Consider the following 16,283-nt stretch of genomic DNA (forward strand, 5'->3'; position numbering starts at 1 on the left):
TTTTTGTAGACCTGGGGTTTGTACTCAGGGCCTGGGTGTTGTCCCTAAGCTTCTTTTACTCAAAGCTAGCGCTCTACCACTTAAGCCACAGCACCATTGCTGCCTTTTTCTGAGTAGTCTATTGGAGATAAAAGTTTCACAGACTTTCCTTCTTGGTCTGACTGAACTGCAATCCTTAGATCTTCAGCCTCCTGAGTATATAGATAACAGATGTGAGCCACCAACACCTGGCTAACCTTCCTTTTAAAGTACTTCCTATGTTTTTGCATATAATGGGCTTAGAGTTTAATGTATACCATATCATGAAATCTTTTCTTGAGTCATTGCACTAATACTTTTTGAATAATAATTTTGTATACAATATAAAGACTTTAACGAAGTTAAAACATCTAATTTCTTAAGCTCTGTAGAAGTTCAAAATTATATTCAGAATTAAAATTCTGTTAGTTTGGCTTTGCTTGCATATGTTTACCTAAGTTCATATCTCTTGTTTTGTCCCTAAGGGTTTATGACCTTGAACAAGTTACTGAACATATTTATTTCTGTTGCTTAAATCTGTAAAATGTTTTTGAATACTCTGATATATAGTAGGAAATTCAGAAAAGACTTCATTTATTCCCTCATTTAATATGTAGCTTCTGTGTATTTTCATTGTGTTATTAGACATATAAAAGTAAACAAAAACCACTACCTGATTGGAGCTTACTCTGATTAGGAGGTAGATGGACATTAAATAAGAAGTTTTTAGAATGTCAGACATAGGTAAGTAATAGGGAAAAAATGAAGCAGTATAGAAGTATAGAAGCAGGGCAAGGAGTCCTCTTCTAGATGAGGAAGCTATGGATGGTCTTTCTGAAGATGAGATGAAGGAATTTTGAAAGCAGGATATTTGACTACTTGGGAACAGGAGGGAGAGAAGCAGGATAGCTGGAGTAAAAGAACAAAGTTGGAGATAGATATAGGGTCTTATGTATCAAAGAGTAATTTTAGCCTTTACACTAAATATGGTGGGAATCATTCAGGAGTGATATGATCTTATTTACCTTCCAAAAAGTAAAACTGATTTATTGGGAATAGGCCAGAGTAAGTCAAGGAAGGAAGAAGTGGGGTAAAGAAGAAATAGAAATGCGATTGCAGCAAGTCATGGAAATGATTTTAAAGAAAAAAGGACTAAGAGCTGGCTATAGGAACTGTTTGATAGTTATTTTAAAATATTTTTGCCTTGATTGTAAAATTACTTTGTGAACATAATTTTGTCTTTCTTTGAATTATTCAGAATTTTCTACTAGTGGAACTTCAAATATATAAGTACAGAACATACTGAAGATACTTAAAATCTATAGTACAAAATTTTTTCTTGTGATTTTTGTGTATTTTCCTAATCTGGTAGTGGTGACAGATACTTCAATTAATTTAGCAAATAAAGGATCAATGTTCTTTTAAGTATGTATATGTATATATTTATTTGGTTTTTAAATTTTTTAGTTACTAAAATTACAATAATATATAGCTATGATATCAGTCAGTATGAGCCATAGGTATTTTGTGGGAGCGCAGTGGTAATATTTTCTATAGGTTTACAGCAAAGAAACTATTTATGATTGAACAAAATATATGTAATTGCTTCTTGTAATTACTAAACAAGTAACTTTTAAATAGAATTATACTTGAATTAATCTTACCAAACAATTTATGTTGCCTACTTTACATTTTCCAGGAACATCATTTACAGCGAGCTATTTCGGCACAGCAAGTATTTAGAGAGAAAAAAGAAAGCATGGTCATTCCTGTTCCTGAAGCAGAAAGCAACGTCAACTATTACAATCGCTTGTACAAAGGAGAGTTTAAACAGCCTAAGCAGTTCATTCATATTCAGCGTAAGTTTGTTAAATGTTTTTGTTTTTATTTATCAACCAATGAAAAAATTTTTTGCTCAGAATTTAAAATTCTTTCCATTCATACACACTAATTAATAGAAATTTAAGTGGAACTAAATATACCTTTTATCCCCACTACTCGAGAGGGGCAGAGATCGGGAGGATCAAAGTTTGTGGCCTAGCCCAGCAAGTCATGGGCTGGAGTCACAAATCGGGAAAATCTGAGTCCAGCCAAGGAAAATTGTTACAAAGACACCACCCTACACACACACCTCAACCAACAAGCCAGATGTGTGTAGTGCATGCCTATAGTCCCAGTCATGCAGGAAAATTGAGGTACCTGTCTAGTCCAAGAGAAAAAAATCAACTATCTGAAAAACCACTAAAGCAAAATCAGGCTGGAGGTGTGGCTTAAGTGGTAGAGCACCCGGCCAGCAGGACCCTGAGTTTCACACTAATATAATCAAAAAATAAAAAATGTGATTAGTTCTGTGCTTACAGATTATTGGAGGTTATTTTGAGTTTTAGTAATATTTTTAACATTCAATATTCGTACAGTGTAGGATTTTATGTAGCACTTATACTTTGCTCTGCAGCTAAAAGGTGGATTTATTTATTTATAAATAAACCTGATACCCAAATGAGATGTATTTTTTAAAGACCCAGTGGTTATAATGTTCAAGAGTTAGGGTTGTTTCTGCTGAAATTTTACAGGATTTGATTCTATGTAGAATCCAATTTTTATAAATGTCTGTCTAATTTTCCTCTCTTGGACTTGTTTTCCTCCCAGTGTTACAACTTAAATGAATACCATCTCTAGCTTTAAAACAAATTCAATTATCTCCTAAGAGTAGTTTTTTTTTTTTCTCTATACTGGAGTTTGAACTCAGAGCCTCAAGTTTGCCAGACAGGTGTTCTATTTTGTAATATTTACTGCTCTCTATTTCCCATCCTTATTCTTCTCCTTCCATTCTTTATTGTCTGTTGTAGGAGCTTTCACGTGAATCTGCACACAAATGCTAGTGCCTTAGTATCTTGTCAGATTAAAAAGTAAAAAACAAAGTCAAGTACCTTGTTAAAATAGAGATTCCAGTGCAACCTAAAGTACTTACCTGTCTGAAAATCTCTGGATATCCTGAGCAATCTTTTTTGAAAGTTCCTCAGGTAATCCCAAAATAACAGATTTAAGGTTGACTTTTTCATCGATCCTATTACACATTTTTTTTGTTTTTCATTTTGGCAATGAGATTGTATATTAAACTGCTGTTGTCTAGGAGTATAGTCTTGTTCTTCTAAAGAGAATTTGCATTTGTTTCTGCCAAGAACCCAGAGATGCTACCCAACTAGCCACAGACTTGTTCAAAGTTTAATTTTTGAAACATTTTTTTTCTTCCTTCTCTCTAAGGACAACTTAGAAATACAGAGTTCCTTTTTGCTTGGCTGGTTTCTTTATTTTACATTGAAGGTATATCCTTATAGAAATATTTTATTAAACTCTTAATAGTAAGACCTAAACATTAAGCTGTTTTCCCCCTAATAGTGGTACATCTTATAACTTCAGATTTGATAGAATTGAAAAATAAAATTTCCTAAGATTTGTTCTCTGTTGCTTTTCCCATCCCTCTGTGTCATAGGGAGTATAGAAATTAATCTCATTTTCTTTGTCATGTTTCATAGTTTTTACATGTTAAAAGCAAGGAATTATTTAAATGTTTTCCCCCCTTATTTCAAACCTAATTCCCTTAGATTTTACTGACTTTTTTCATTCTGCCTATTTTGCTTATTATAGGATATGGTTCATACCGCTCTCTGAGGATGCACCACATTTTAATACAATTATTTGTGTAACTATTCTTCTTGTACACTGTGAGCCTCTTGAGGTCAGGAACTGTATTTTTCTTTTGTGTCCTCAGAGTAAGGTGTTTGATTTGTAGGTGCTAGATAACTAGTATGTTTATTGATTTACTGAAGTTTTTTTTTTTTTTTTTTCTGGGGCTTGACTTCGGGGCCTCAGTGTTGTTTATTTTGCTCAAGGCTAGCACTCCACTATCTGCTTTTTTGGTAGTTTATTGGAGATAAGAATCTCACAGGCTTTCCTGTTTAGGCTGGCTTTGAACTACAATAGACAGATTTCAGTGTAGCTAAGATTACAAATATGAGTCACTGGTATGTGGCTTATTGAATTGCTTTTAAATAACCATAAAAACCTTTGGTGGTAGAGTCATTTTCCAGTGACTTCTCTGAAGTATTCAAGAGAAATATTCTTATAAACATTTTTGAGATTTGTTTCTTTGTTTCCTGATTTTGCATTTCTTTAGCTTATTGAATTTGCCTTGACCTTTCTGTAGTAAGGAAGGAGACTGCTGTTCAGATTTGGAATTTTAAATATTTCTCTTAAGTCAAAATATCAGTTTCATATTTTAGTAAGAGTAGAACTAAGAAGAGTAGGTCCATTTGTAAAGACCATTCTAGTAAACCAAGAACAAGAAATTATGTGTAACTCATCTAGGTTAGACTCATTGGATTCAGTAAACATTAATCTTAATGTTTTAATTTCACTTAATTCCTATTATAAAATGGAATAAAATAGTAAAGAATTATTGTAACAACTTTTTTGTCTTTCAGTCAGTATATACTATATAGTGTATATTATACTATATCAATCTAAATAAAATTTTTATTCTGATTTTTCTACTTATATTTCAAGTTGTATATTTCAGGTTATTTATATTTTAGGTTTTTATATGTTATCTGTTATTTTAAGGTATATCAGTTTCTCTCAAATTGATAATCCACAATTTGATGACATATTCCTATTGTATGTGAGATTATATGTGCTCAGTTTTTAAATTTGTTTTTTGGAGTTTTTAAAATAGAAGTCTTACATTTTTATTATATTCTTTTTTTTAAAAAAAATAGAGTTTTTTTATTAAGGTGTTGTACACAGGTACATTGCCATTTCATAAGCAAGTATTGAGTACAATTCTTTTTGGGCAATGTTACCCCTTCCTTCATGACTGACCCCCCCCAAAATAATAATAATTAAAATAAATAAAAGTCATGTTAAACCAGGAAAAGTTAAAAACATGTAGGTTAAGCCATAAATTGGATATATTATGGCACAGAATATAGATATGGTGTGATTAGTAGACAGGACACAAAAGAAGGATTGGTCATAAGGTATGTGTGTCTTGGCATGGAAACACCTAGAACCTTTTTTGAGGTTTCTCAATGAAGTCACTATAATATAACGGAGCAGACATCGTTGTGCTAGTAGATGTTACCAGAAGTAGAACTTCAGCATGTTCAGCCAGATGCTAACTTCTCTGTGAAAAATTTTCTTGTGATAGTACATTACCCCTGGATTATTAACACTTTACAACATCTTATGTCTATCAGTTTTCCATGCAAGACTAAAAGAAATTTGCCTTCTATTTTTCCCAGATGATATAATTCTGTGGGCTCTCTATCTGTAAAAACATCTTGCATGCACTTAATGTACTGAAAAATTTAGAAGATTTTTTACCCCCACGGTTATGGGTAAAAGACAGTGAAATAGTTATCATTAACTCGCCTTTCTGACCTTTACGCTTCATAATGGCCAATTCCTCAAAATACTACTATGAGGCATGGCTCATCATTGTAAGTTTCACAGTAAGCATAGAAATTCATTACCTTGGAAGTGGCGCTGTAGCTCAAGTGGTAGAGCGCTCGCCTTGAGCTGAAGAGCTGAAGGACAGCGCCCAGGCCCAGAGTTCAAGTCCCACAACCGACAAAAAAAAAAAAAAAAAAAGAAATTCATTACCTTAAGAGGTACAGTTAAAGGACTCATTTTGGGGAAAATAGGATAAACTGCCTATTGATAGAAAAGACATATGCACACATTGGTATAGAATACTCCTTAGACCTGGTGGGGCCTAATGAATGGAAGAGCATTGCATGGAAATGATGGCAGGCACTAGGCAAATGGAAAAAACTTTAAGTAAAGGGTCCCATAAAAGTAATAAAAGTAAATATTTCATATTTTACTCTATTATGTACAGTAATGAGGCATACCATTGAAAGGTGGATTTTGGTATTAGGAAAAGCCCTAGTTCCATTTAAAAATTAAAAAAAAAACTTTTTAAATTTTGCAAATCAAAGACATTAAAGAGCCAGGGCTGGTGGCTCATGCCTGTAATCCTAGCTACTCAGGAGGCTGAGATCTGAGGATCGCGGTTCAAAGCCAGCCAAAACAGGAGAGACCGTGAGACTCCTATCTCCAATAAACCACCAGAAAACCGGAAGTGGCACTGTAGCTCAAGTGGTAGAGCATTCGCCTTGAGCCAAAGATCTGAGGGTCAGCACCCAGGCCCAGAGTTCAAGCCCCACGACCGACCAAAAAAAAAAAAGACATTAAAAAGAATCATCTATGCGACAATACAGGCCAAGTCTTTAAAGAAAAAAATGTTCCCATTCAATATATATGTACATACACACTTGAGCACACACTAAGAAGATGTGCAAAATAAGATTAGCCAGGACCTTTGAACATTAGGAACTAACTGAACAGAGCCGAAAAAGTGGCCTTTAGTACCTTTAGTCTTGCTCTAGGCTTTCTTTGAAGATCATTGCTTAATCTTAATAGAGGGAGGCTCTACTTGGAAAAGAGCTATGTGGCAGTTATTGGTTCCTAAATTTCCCACAAAGCACTATGGTTGGTAAAAAATAAAAGTTGCTTTGTATTAAATTAATTGTATAGGATCTCTGTCAGACACTCTGTCAAAAAATTTATGGTTCCTATACCTTTTAAAGAGGCTAAAATGGGTTGGAAATAAAGCCATCATTTTCCCACGGAACTTATTCAGAAAAAGTATGCTTTATTGACTCAAGAATAATCTTTCTGTGATACTAAGAAAATAGGGTTGTTTACTGAGTGATGTTTGTACTCTAATTATAATAGAAAGTAAAAGGTTAATTGCAAAGAAGAATTGCTGTCCCATCTCTTAACGGTAACTAGCATAGATAAAAGTTAGATCTTCTTTCTTTTTAAAATGAATAATCATTATGTTGTGTATGTGCATCTATTGTATATGTATATCTGTGGCTTTGCCTTAAAAAACTATTATAATATTTTTTTAAAAAAAGAAAGAATAAGCATTCTTCCAGGTAACTAAATGATATTAACATTACAGTTTTGTGGATTTTGTTATGTCAAGGATTAACTTTTGTAGTGCCTATAGAAGAGTTTCACCATAAAGCAAACCTGTATTTTTCTGAGTCCTTGGCAACCAAGGACTTTATGCTACCTCCATTTTTTTTTCCTTTCCAGAATACTGCATAGTAACAGTATATACAATATATAGTCTTTTCAATTGACTTCTGTCACTTGTTGATATATGTTTAAGGTTCTATGTATTTTCATTGTTTATTAGTTCATTTATCATTGAATAACATGGCTATACAACGTATACCATACTTGTTCATTTCTTCACTTGTTGAAAGATAACTTGTTTGCTTCCAATTTTACATGATTATAAATAAAACTTACATTCATGTGTATTTTTTTAAAAAAAACTTAGTTGGGTAAATATATATCTGGGAGAATAACTGTCTTCCAAAGTGGCTGTACCATTCTGCATCCACCAATGACAGTGAAAATTCTATTGTTCTGCAACATTACTAGCACTTGGCATTGTCGTGTTTTGAATTTTAGCCATTCGGATAGATGTGAGGTGATAACTAATTGTTTTTAATATACCAACCCCTAATGTCATAGGATGGTGAGCTTTTCATATGATTGATTGACTTTTATCTCTTTGGTGAGGTGTCTGTCAGACTTTTAACCCATTTCTGAACTAGATTATAGATAAAAGTCTTTTATAGAAATTTGTTTTCCATATTGTCTCCCTCATTATTGTTTGTCTTTTCGTTCCCTGTTTTTTGTTTTTTGAGTACAAGTTTTTAAAGGTACTGAGGTTCAAATTATTTTTTGAAATGGATTATCCTTTTGATGTTTCTAAAAGCTCACCACAAACCCAAGATTATTACTGACTATTCTGTATTATTTTCTGGACATTTTATACATTGTATTTTACTTTTAGGTCTTTCATTCGAGTGAGTTTTTATGAAGGATACAAGGTCTGTGCTCAGATGCTCTTTTTTTTCTCCATATGGATGAGTGTTTAGTATCACTGTTGAAAAACTATTGTTTTCTAATTCTTTTTCTTCCTTTGTCCATAGGTCAAGTCACTGTATTTATATAAGTCTCCCTGTGTTCTGTTCCACTTACCTTTGCCACTTTTGTCACTTTCATACTGCCAAGTCACTTGGTAGGAAATACAGAAGGAAAATAGTATGATTCTTTTGACTTGGTTGTTCTTCACTATTAGGGTGATTGTTTTTCCATATGAAATTTACAATACATTCTCAGTGTTCACAAAATAACTTGTTAGTTTTTTTGGGGGGGTGTACTTTATTTATAAATCACTATAAAATTTGAGATATATAAGACATATTTAACATATAGAAATATATTTATAAATATATCATATGTAAATATATATCTATCATATTTTTTATTTCTATTTTTTTGGCCAGTCCTGGAACTTGAACTTTGGGCTTGGGTGCTGTCCCTGAGCTCCTTTTGCTCAATGGTAGAGCTCTACCATTTGGGTCACAGTGCCACTCTGGCTTTTTCTGTGATTAATTGGAGGTAAAGAGTCTCGTTTGACATTCCTGCCCAGCAACCTCCTAATTAGCTGGGACTTGATATCTTAATAGTAGTAATCTTATTCATGAACCTAAAATATCCTTTTGTTTATTTAAATACTATTATTTCCTTTCAGAACTGTGCAGTTTTCCTCATATAGATCATATGTATATTATTACTGCTATGTATTATTTATCCTGGATTGTTTCTTTGGTGTAAGTATAGTAAATAATACTGTGTTTTTAATTTTAAGTTCCAAGTGTTCACTGTTGGTCTACCAGTATTTGAATATATAGTTACTATACTCATTCATTAGTTCCAGAATATTTCTGTCAGTTGTTTGGAATTTCCTACAGTTGTCTTGTCATCTGAAGCAGTTTGATTTCCTCTTTCCCAATCTGTATACTTTTTATTTCTTTTCTTAAGCTATTGCCTTAGCTTCTAGGACAGTGTTCATTAGAAGTGGTGAGAGATAACATCTTGTTCCTTTTCTTAGTAGGAGAGCATTCTAGTTCTTTAAATTATGCTTATCTGTTGGTTTAATTTGGAAGTTAGCAAACTGAAGAAATTCTATTCCTGTTTTATTATTATTTTCTTCTATTCCTGTTTTATTGCTTCATTGTAAAGGGGGGTTAGATTTTTGTCAAATATTTTTTCTGCTTTTATTTTTTTTTATTGCTTCATTGTAAAGGGGGTTAGATTTTTGTCAAATATTTTTTCTGACTTTATTGATCAGATCATGAGAGTTTTCTTCTTTAACCTAATTGATGCTTGAATGTTGAACAAGCAATGCAGCCCCAGAATAAATCTCACTTGGTCTTGGTTTATAATTCTTTTTATATATTGTTAGATTCACTTGCTAGTATTTTATTATATCTGTGCTTATGAATATTATTAGTCTGTAGTTTTATTTTACTGTCTAATAGTTTTAAAAATGGAATAATGCTGACCTCATAGAATGAATGAGAAAGTGTTCTCTTTGCTTCTAATTTTTTCCTTAAGTGTTTGGCACAATTTACCAGTGAACCCATCAACTTTTTCTTTCAAAAGAGCTTCTTTTCTTTTTTTAAATTCAGTCTCTTTATTTCAAATTTATAGTGATTTCCTGTTCTTAATTTTATTAGCCTTTTTCCCATTTAATATATTATTAATTTGTGGACCTAGGGCTGTGTTATTATGACCCCTCTCTCCCTTTTTTTTAAACTGTGTGCTGATACCACACAAAAACTCTGGACTACAAAGTTTCATTTGTCTATTTCACTGTTGGCCATGCCTCCAGTCTAGGTTTTTTTTTTTTTTTTTTGCTAATTAATTAGAAATAGTTTTAAGGACTGTTCTACCTAGGCTGACCTTTGGACTGTGATACTGAAATCTCAGCCTTCTGAGCAGGTATGATTGTAGGAGTAAGCCATTGGTGCCTGGTTTTATAATAATACTTTTATTCTTTTATGTCAATGGAATCAATAGTAATGACCACCAGTTTACTTTGAGGGGGCAGTATTGTTTGAACTCTCCTCAAATTAGCTAGGCAGATTATCTACCACCTGAGCCATATTCCTATTCTCATATTTCATACTAATAATTTGTTTTCAGTTTTTGGTTAGCTTGGCTAGAATTTTATCAGTGATGATCTTTTCAGAGAGTTAATTGACTTATTTTTACTAACTTTTTCCTTATGAATGTATTTAGTACATTTCAAATATTGGCTTTGGAAACCCTAGCAGTGATTCCCAAACCCACAGAACAGGGTGTTTCAGAGCTTCTTCCCTCAATTAGGTAGGTATGTGGATTAATCAACATCTCTAGCAGTGCAACATAGGAAGGTTCTTTTACATATTTACATATATATATAATATTGTATAATACAATATTATACTATATAATACATTTTTATTGTAAAGATTTTTATTGTACAGAGGGATTATACAGTTACAGGAAAGTTCTTGAAGTTATTCTTAAGCAAGTTTCCTGAAGTAGAGAACTATTACATACAAAGACCAATATTTAGAATTCTGAAATCAATAACAAAAACTAAGAGTAAATGACTTACGGAAGAGACCATGCCTGTTAGATGGAAATATTAAGACCAATCTTAATCTTTTCTTTTGTTATTTTGACGTTGAATGGTCAAGGCTTGTGAATGTTAATTTTATTCAACTTATTTTCTGTTTATCTTAAGGCAACCAAACATCCTAAAATGAGTTACATGTGTTTGTATATTTCTCCACTTTTTGTTACAGTTTTAGAATATTTCCAGAAGTTGATTAATTATGGTCTTTTAATGCCTCCCAAACTTTAGTTATTATTGATTCATCTTGTTTTTTTTGGACGGTAAAGGCAATCCTGGGATTTGAACTCAGGGCCTTGTACTTGTTAGGCTGGCTATTATGAGCAATACCTCCAGCCTGTTTTTCACTGGTTATTTCTAGATTAGGGTCTCATTTCCTGCATAGATGCCTGAACTGGATGGAGTCTGTGTACATTACAGGAATAGATCAATTTTGGAAGTAAGTTTCTTCCTTCTAGTTTTATTCGTCATGAGATTTATGATTTTTAATGTAAAAGTCTAGAGGATTGTAAAATCCAAATGCATGTTTGTTTATGGTTGTAACCATAATATATATGATATTTTCAAATTAGTAAGCTTTACTTTTTTAGAGCTTTTTTCATTTATAGCACAATTAAGCAGAAAACCTAGTTACATTTGTCCTTGGTAACATGGACATGTATATAGTATACACATATACATACTACATACACATACTGTATTTTTCCATTAGTGACTTGGCTAGACAGTTTTATTGATCTTTTCAAATAGCTTTGGTTTAGTTGTTTTTTTTTTTCTATTGATTTCGAACTTCATTGTTTTTGGTTTGGTTGTTTTCTTCCTAGTGATTACTTTTATGTATTTTCTCTGCAGCTTTTGTTTCATCAGTTTTGTTTCAATTCAGTTTACTCCCTCTTTCTCCTCTTTCTAGTTTCCTAAGGTGGACACTAGCTCTATCTTCTTTTCTAATATATTCATTCAGTACTACATGTTTTTCTCCCAAGTGCTACTCAACTTTTGATATTTTACTCTTCTGTTTTTATTTAGTTCAGACTATTTTAAAGTTTTTCTTGAGATTTCTTTTTGGCCCATGTGTTATATAGAAGTGTTTTGTTTAACCTTCAAGTGTTTTGGGATTTTCCAACTATATATTACTTGTTTTGAGTTTAATTTCATTTTAGTTTTAGAACATACTTTGCATGATTTATGATTTTGTCATTTGTTGAGGTTTGTTTTATAGCTCAGATGTGATCTGTCTTGGTAAATGTGCTATGTGAGCTTGAGAAAATACATATTCTGCTCTTGTTGAATGTGATATTCTGTTTGTGTTAAAAATAATTTGACTGATGATACTGTCAATTTCAGAGCATGTCCTTAGTGTTCATTTCTGGTAGAAGGGTATTAAATCTCAAAGTTTGGATTTATCTGTTTCTTTTTGCAGTTTTTTAAAGGTTTATCTTACATGGTTTGATGCTCTTATCATTAGACACATATTGAGGATTGTGTTTAACAGGGGCAGGGCTTTGCACATATGTTAAGCAAGTAGTCTACCACTGAGCTATATCTCCACCCTGTGTATGAGTGTTCTCCATATGCTGGGTTTGAACTCAAGCCTTGGGCTTGCTGAACAGGCATTCTAACCATTTGAATCAAGTCCCCAATCCCTTTTTTTCAACTAAAGCTTTTCTATTCCGTTTTCTCTCCATTCTTAGCCTATCAATTATCCTGCATCCTTTTTTTGTTTTGTATTTGTTTTTTCTTTAAAAATGGTTACTCCAGAGCTTGCACTATATCTTTAGAATTAAACCAACTCAAAATAATTTGGATATAGTAGGAAATACCCTTCCTTCTTGATGATTATAATTTTGGTCTTCCACCAACACCCTTCTGTACTGGTTCACCTAGAATTTTCTGTTCTAATAAGTTCTCGTTCTCTGTATTTATTTCCTATATTTATCTATTTTTCCAGTTTTTGTTTGACTTTGCTTCTCTAACAGATCCAAGAGTTATTCATTTTCGTTCAATTTTACATGCTGTTAGGACAGAATTCTGAAAACTCAATAGTTGATTTTAAGCTTCTTTTTACTTACTTTTAGATTTTTACCATGTCATTGTCTGGATCATTTTTTATTGATAGCATTTTTATTGATAGCATCATTGTTGAGGTTGATATATAATAATTTTACTGGTGTCTTTTTTCTACATTTAGCTTTACATGTTTTATTTTGGGGGGGAGAGTTGTTGTTGTTGGCTTTTTGTTTGTTTGTTTTGCTGGTACTGGGTCATAGGCATTTTCCCTGAGCCTCTTTGTGCTCAAAGCTAGCAATAGTTTATTGGAAATAAGTAGACTTTTCTGCCCGGGATGGCTAGCCACGGGTGCCAGCTAGTTCTTTTTTTTATTTTTTACTTTAAAATTATTGTCTTTAGGTAGTTGTACAGCAGAGTTGCCATTTAACAAAATAGATTATGGATATAATGTATCTTATTAATGTCACCTCTTTCAACATTTTCACCCATCCTTCCCAACCCAACCGTTTCCTCATTCTTCTTGGTTGTTAGATATACATAGATTCTTTTGGCATTCCCCCCTCCTTTTCCTCTTCATTTGTCTACCCCTTTCCTATTGATCTCACCCTACCCTCTTGTTGTGTACCCTCTTATTTTGTTTTGTTGTTGTTTTTTTTTTTGCTGAACTTTGATTTTGGCTTTCTAAGGAATTATACTTCTTGAAATCTCCCTTGAATCTACAGTATGTATTTCAGTTAATACATTTTATACACTTAAATACCATTCCTAATACTGGTGGGAATATAAACTTGTTCAACTACTCTGGTAAGTAGTGTAGTAGTTTCCCAAAAAATAAACATGAAACTACCTTATGATCCAGCAATTCCACTCCTGGGCATTTACCCAAAAGATTACCAATATACAGTAAAGCCACCATGAGCAAAACCATGTTTATTGCAACACTGTTCACTATAGCCAAAGTATGGAATCAGCTCAAATACCTCTCCAAAGATGAATTGGTCAAGAAAATGTGGTATATATACACATTGGAATTGACTCATCTATTGGAAAAAATGATATTGTACCATTTTTAAAGAAATTGAAAGGCTTGGAAAAAATTACGTTAAGTAAGTCAGGCACAGAGACAAAGAATCAATGTTCTCATTTTGTAGTATCGTTGGTAATATTACTTGTATTTGTGACTTTGTCTTTTTAATTTTTCTTAGAGATTTATAAAAAGAAATCTTTCAAAAAAAAATCTTAGGAAGCTGAAATGTGAGGATCGTGATTTGAAACCAGCCCAGGCAGGAACGCCCATCAGATTTCTTATCAAAAAGCTGAAAGTAGAGCTCAAGCAGTAGAGCACTAACTGTGAACAAAAAAAGCTAAAGAAGGCATCTAGGCCCTGATTTCAAGACCCAGGACCAGAACACAGAAAATTCTTTTCAAAATTTTGTAACCTTTTTTTTTTGGTCTGGTCATGGTGCCTGAACTCTGGGCCTAGGTGCTGTCCCTCAGCTCTTCAGCTCAAGGCTAGCACTCTACCACTTGAGCCACAGTGCCACTTCTGGCTTTTTTTTTCTTTTTGCTTATGTGTTGCTGAGGAGTTGAACCCAGGGCCTCATGCATGAAGGCAAGCACTCTACCACTGAGCCACCTTCCCAGCCCCTTTCATAACCTAGATTTTGGCAGAATGGGATTTATTCAGTTTTGAAAAACCCATGCAGAGCCAAGTATAGTCTATAACCATTTCGAAGAAATTTCTAAGTACAAAATGCTACTCCTTTCAAAACATCATATACTGTATTTTTGTTAGACTATACATGTGTGTGTATTTTATTTTATTTTTTTTGTTGGTCATGGGGCCTGATCTCTGGGCCTAGGTGCTGGCCCTGAGCTCTTCAGCTCAAGGCTACCTTCTACCACTTAAGCCACAGCGACACTTCTGGCTTTTTCTGCTTATTTGGTGTTGAGGAACTGAACCCAGGGCCTCATGCATACAAGGCAAGCACTCTACCGCTGAGCCACCTTCCCAGCCCCTATGTGTGTATTTTATGAGGACTAAGACTATATATAGCTTATTCATTTATTTTTAAAATATTTCTTTTTCAAAAGTTTCATTTTAACTTCACTTCAATTAATGAGTTAAATAGGTTTTATTATGCTTTGAAATATATAACTTTTGTTTGTTTGGTTGTTTGGTTCCGGTCGTGGGGCCTGAACTCTGGGCCTGAGCGCTGTCCCTCAGCTCTTCAGCTCAAGGCTAGCACTCTACCACTTGAGCCACAGCACCACTTCCGGCTTTTTTTCTTTTTGCTTATGTGGTGCTGAGGAATCGAACCCAGGGCCTCAGGCATGGAAGGCAAGCGCTCTACCACTGAGCCACCTTCCCAGCCCCTGAAATATAAAACTTTTTGACAATAATAGAAGATACAAAATTTTTGATAGAAGGAAATAAACCTTTTATTCAAGCCTAGTCAGGGAGTTAACTTTCTCTTTGAGACATTTCTAGTGAATTTGTAAGCACTGAGATACTGAAACAAGAATTCTTGGTGAACGTATAGTACTTTATTTGACATTTGTAAACAGGAAATATTTTTTAAATCTCTTTGACTATTTTTCTGGCCCTCTTCCAGTACTAGTTGTTCTTGTTATATAATTTTAAAATACACAAATTGAAATATTTGTAAATTTTCTAGTTTTCTGTGATGGAGAATTTAATCTTAGAACAGCCTAAGTTGATAGCTACATGTTAGAATTGGATTGGGTTTATATTAGAATATAAGATATGGGCTCCAAGAAAGTTGTACTTACAACATAATTTCAAAACCTTTTTGATTTGAAATAATATTAGCTAAATTTAAAATATTTGTCCTAATTTCTAGTTATGGGAAATTGGCTGGAATACTGTAAAGAATTCTGTAGACCTTCCTCCATGATTCACTGAAAGTTAATATATAGTAGTATTTGCTCTTCTTTAGTTCTCTTTAGTTCTTGCTAACATTTGTTTAATTTTTTTATTGTGAAAATACCATATAGAGGGGTTACGATTACATGGGCAAGATAATGAGTACATTTCTTATCCAGCATTGTTGCCTCCTCCTTTGTTTCCCCTTCCCATCTCCCACCTCCCCTAAACTGCCCCCCCTCATCCCCCCAGCCAAAGTAGTAAAGTTTTTCGACATAACGACTTGTACATCTCATTGTTGCAATGGGTCCACCTGTTTCCCTGTTTATAAAAGATTTGTTGTTTTCCCTTCCCCTCCACAAATTATACCAACATCTTGCTAACATTTTTTATACTATCATTCTTTCCTCCCCCATGTAATTTTTGTTCTATACCCTTTTAGGATAAACTACAGATTTACTTAATATGTATTGTCAGTGTATGTTTCCCTGGAGACATTGTATTATGTAGTCATGGCATAATTACAAAAATTAGTAAATTGACCTCATATGTGATTTAATAATTGTTCCCAAAAGAACATCTTGGATGATATTTTCCATTCATCTGTCATGTCTTCTTAGATTCTCCTTAAGAGGTATTCTTTGATACTTGGAAGTCAAAAAATTAAATCCCCCAACAACAAATCCTCAAAGAAACAACTGCCCAATAAATAAGTGGGCTAAAGACTTAAAGAGAAACTTCTCTGAAGAAGAA

General features: G+C 33.3%; 1 protein-coding gene across 2 annotated transcripts in view; it reads left to right on the forward strand.

Moving 5' to 3' along the window:
* Epc2 (enhancer of polycomb homolog 2 (Drosophila)) overlaps nucleotides 1-16,283 on the forward strand; it is a 105,319-nt gene that overhangs the window by 34,244 nt on the left and 54,792 nt on the right. For both annotated transcript variants that reach the window (XM_013029633.1, XM_013029624.1), the window contains exon 2: nucleotides 1,718-1,877. In XM_013029633.1, the coding sequence (XP_012885087.1) occupies nucleotides 1,778-1,877 (100 nt within the window). In that variant the 5' untranslated portion in view covers nucleotides 1,718-1,777. The remainder of the gene's footprint in view (nucleotides 1-1,717; nucleotides 1,878-16,283) is intronic.

Source organism: Dipodomys ordii, unplaced genomic scaffold (assembly GCF_000151885.1).
Source record: "Dipodomys ordii isolate 6190 unplaced genomic scaffold, Dord_2.0 Scaffold5, whole genome shotgun sequence".
NCBI classification, from domain to species: domain Eukaryota; kingdom Metazoa; phylum Chordata; class Mammalia; order Rodentia; family Heteromyidae; genus Dipodomys; species Dipodomys ordii.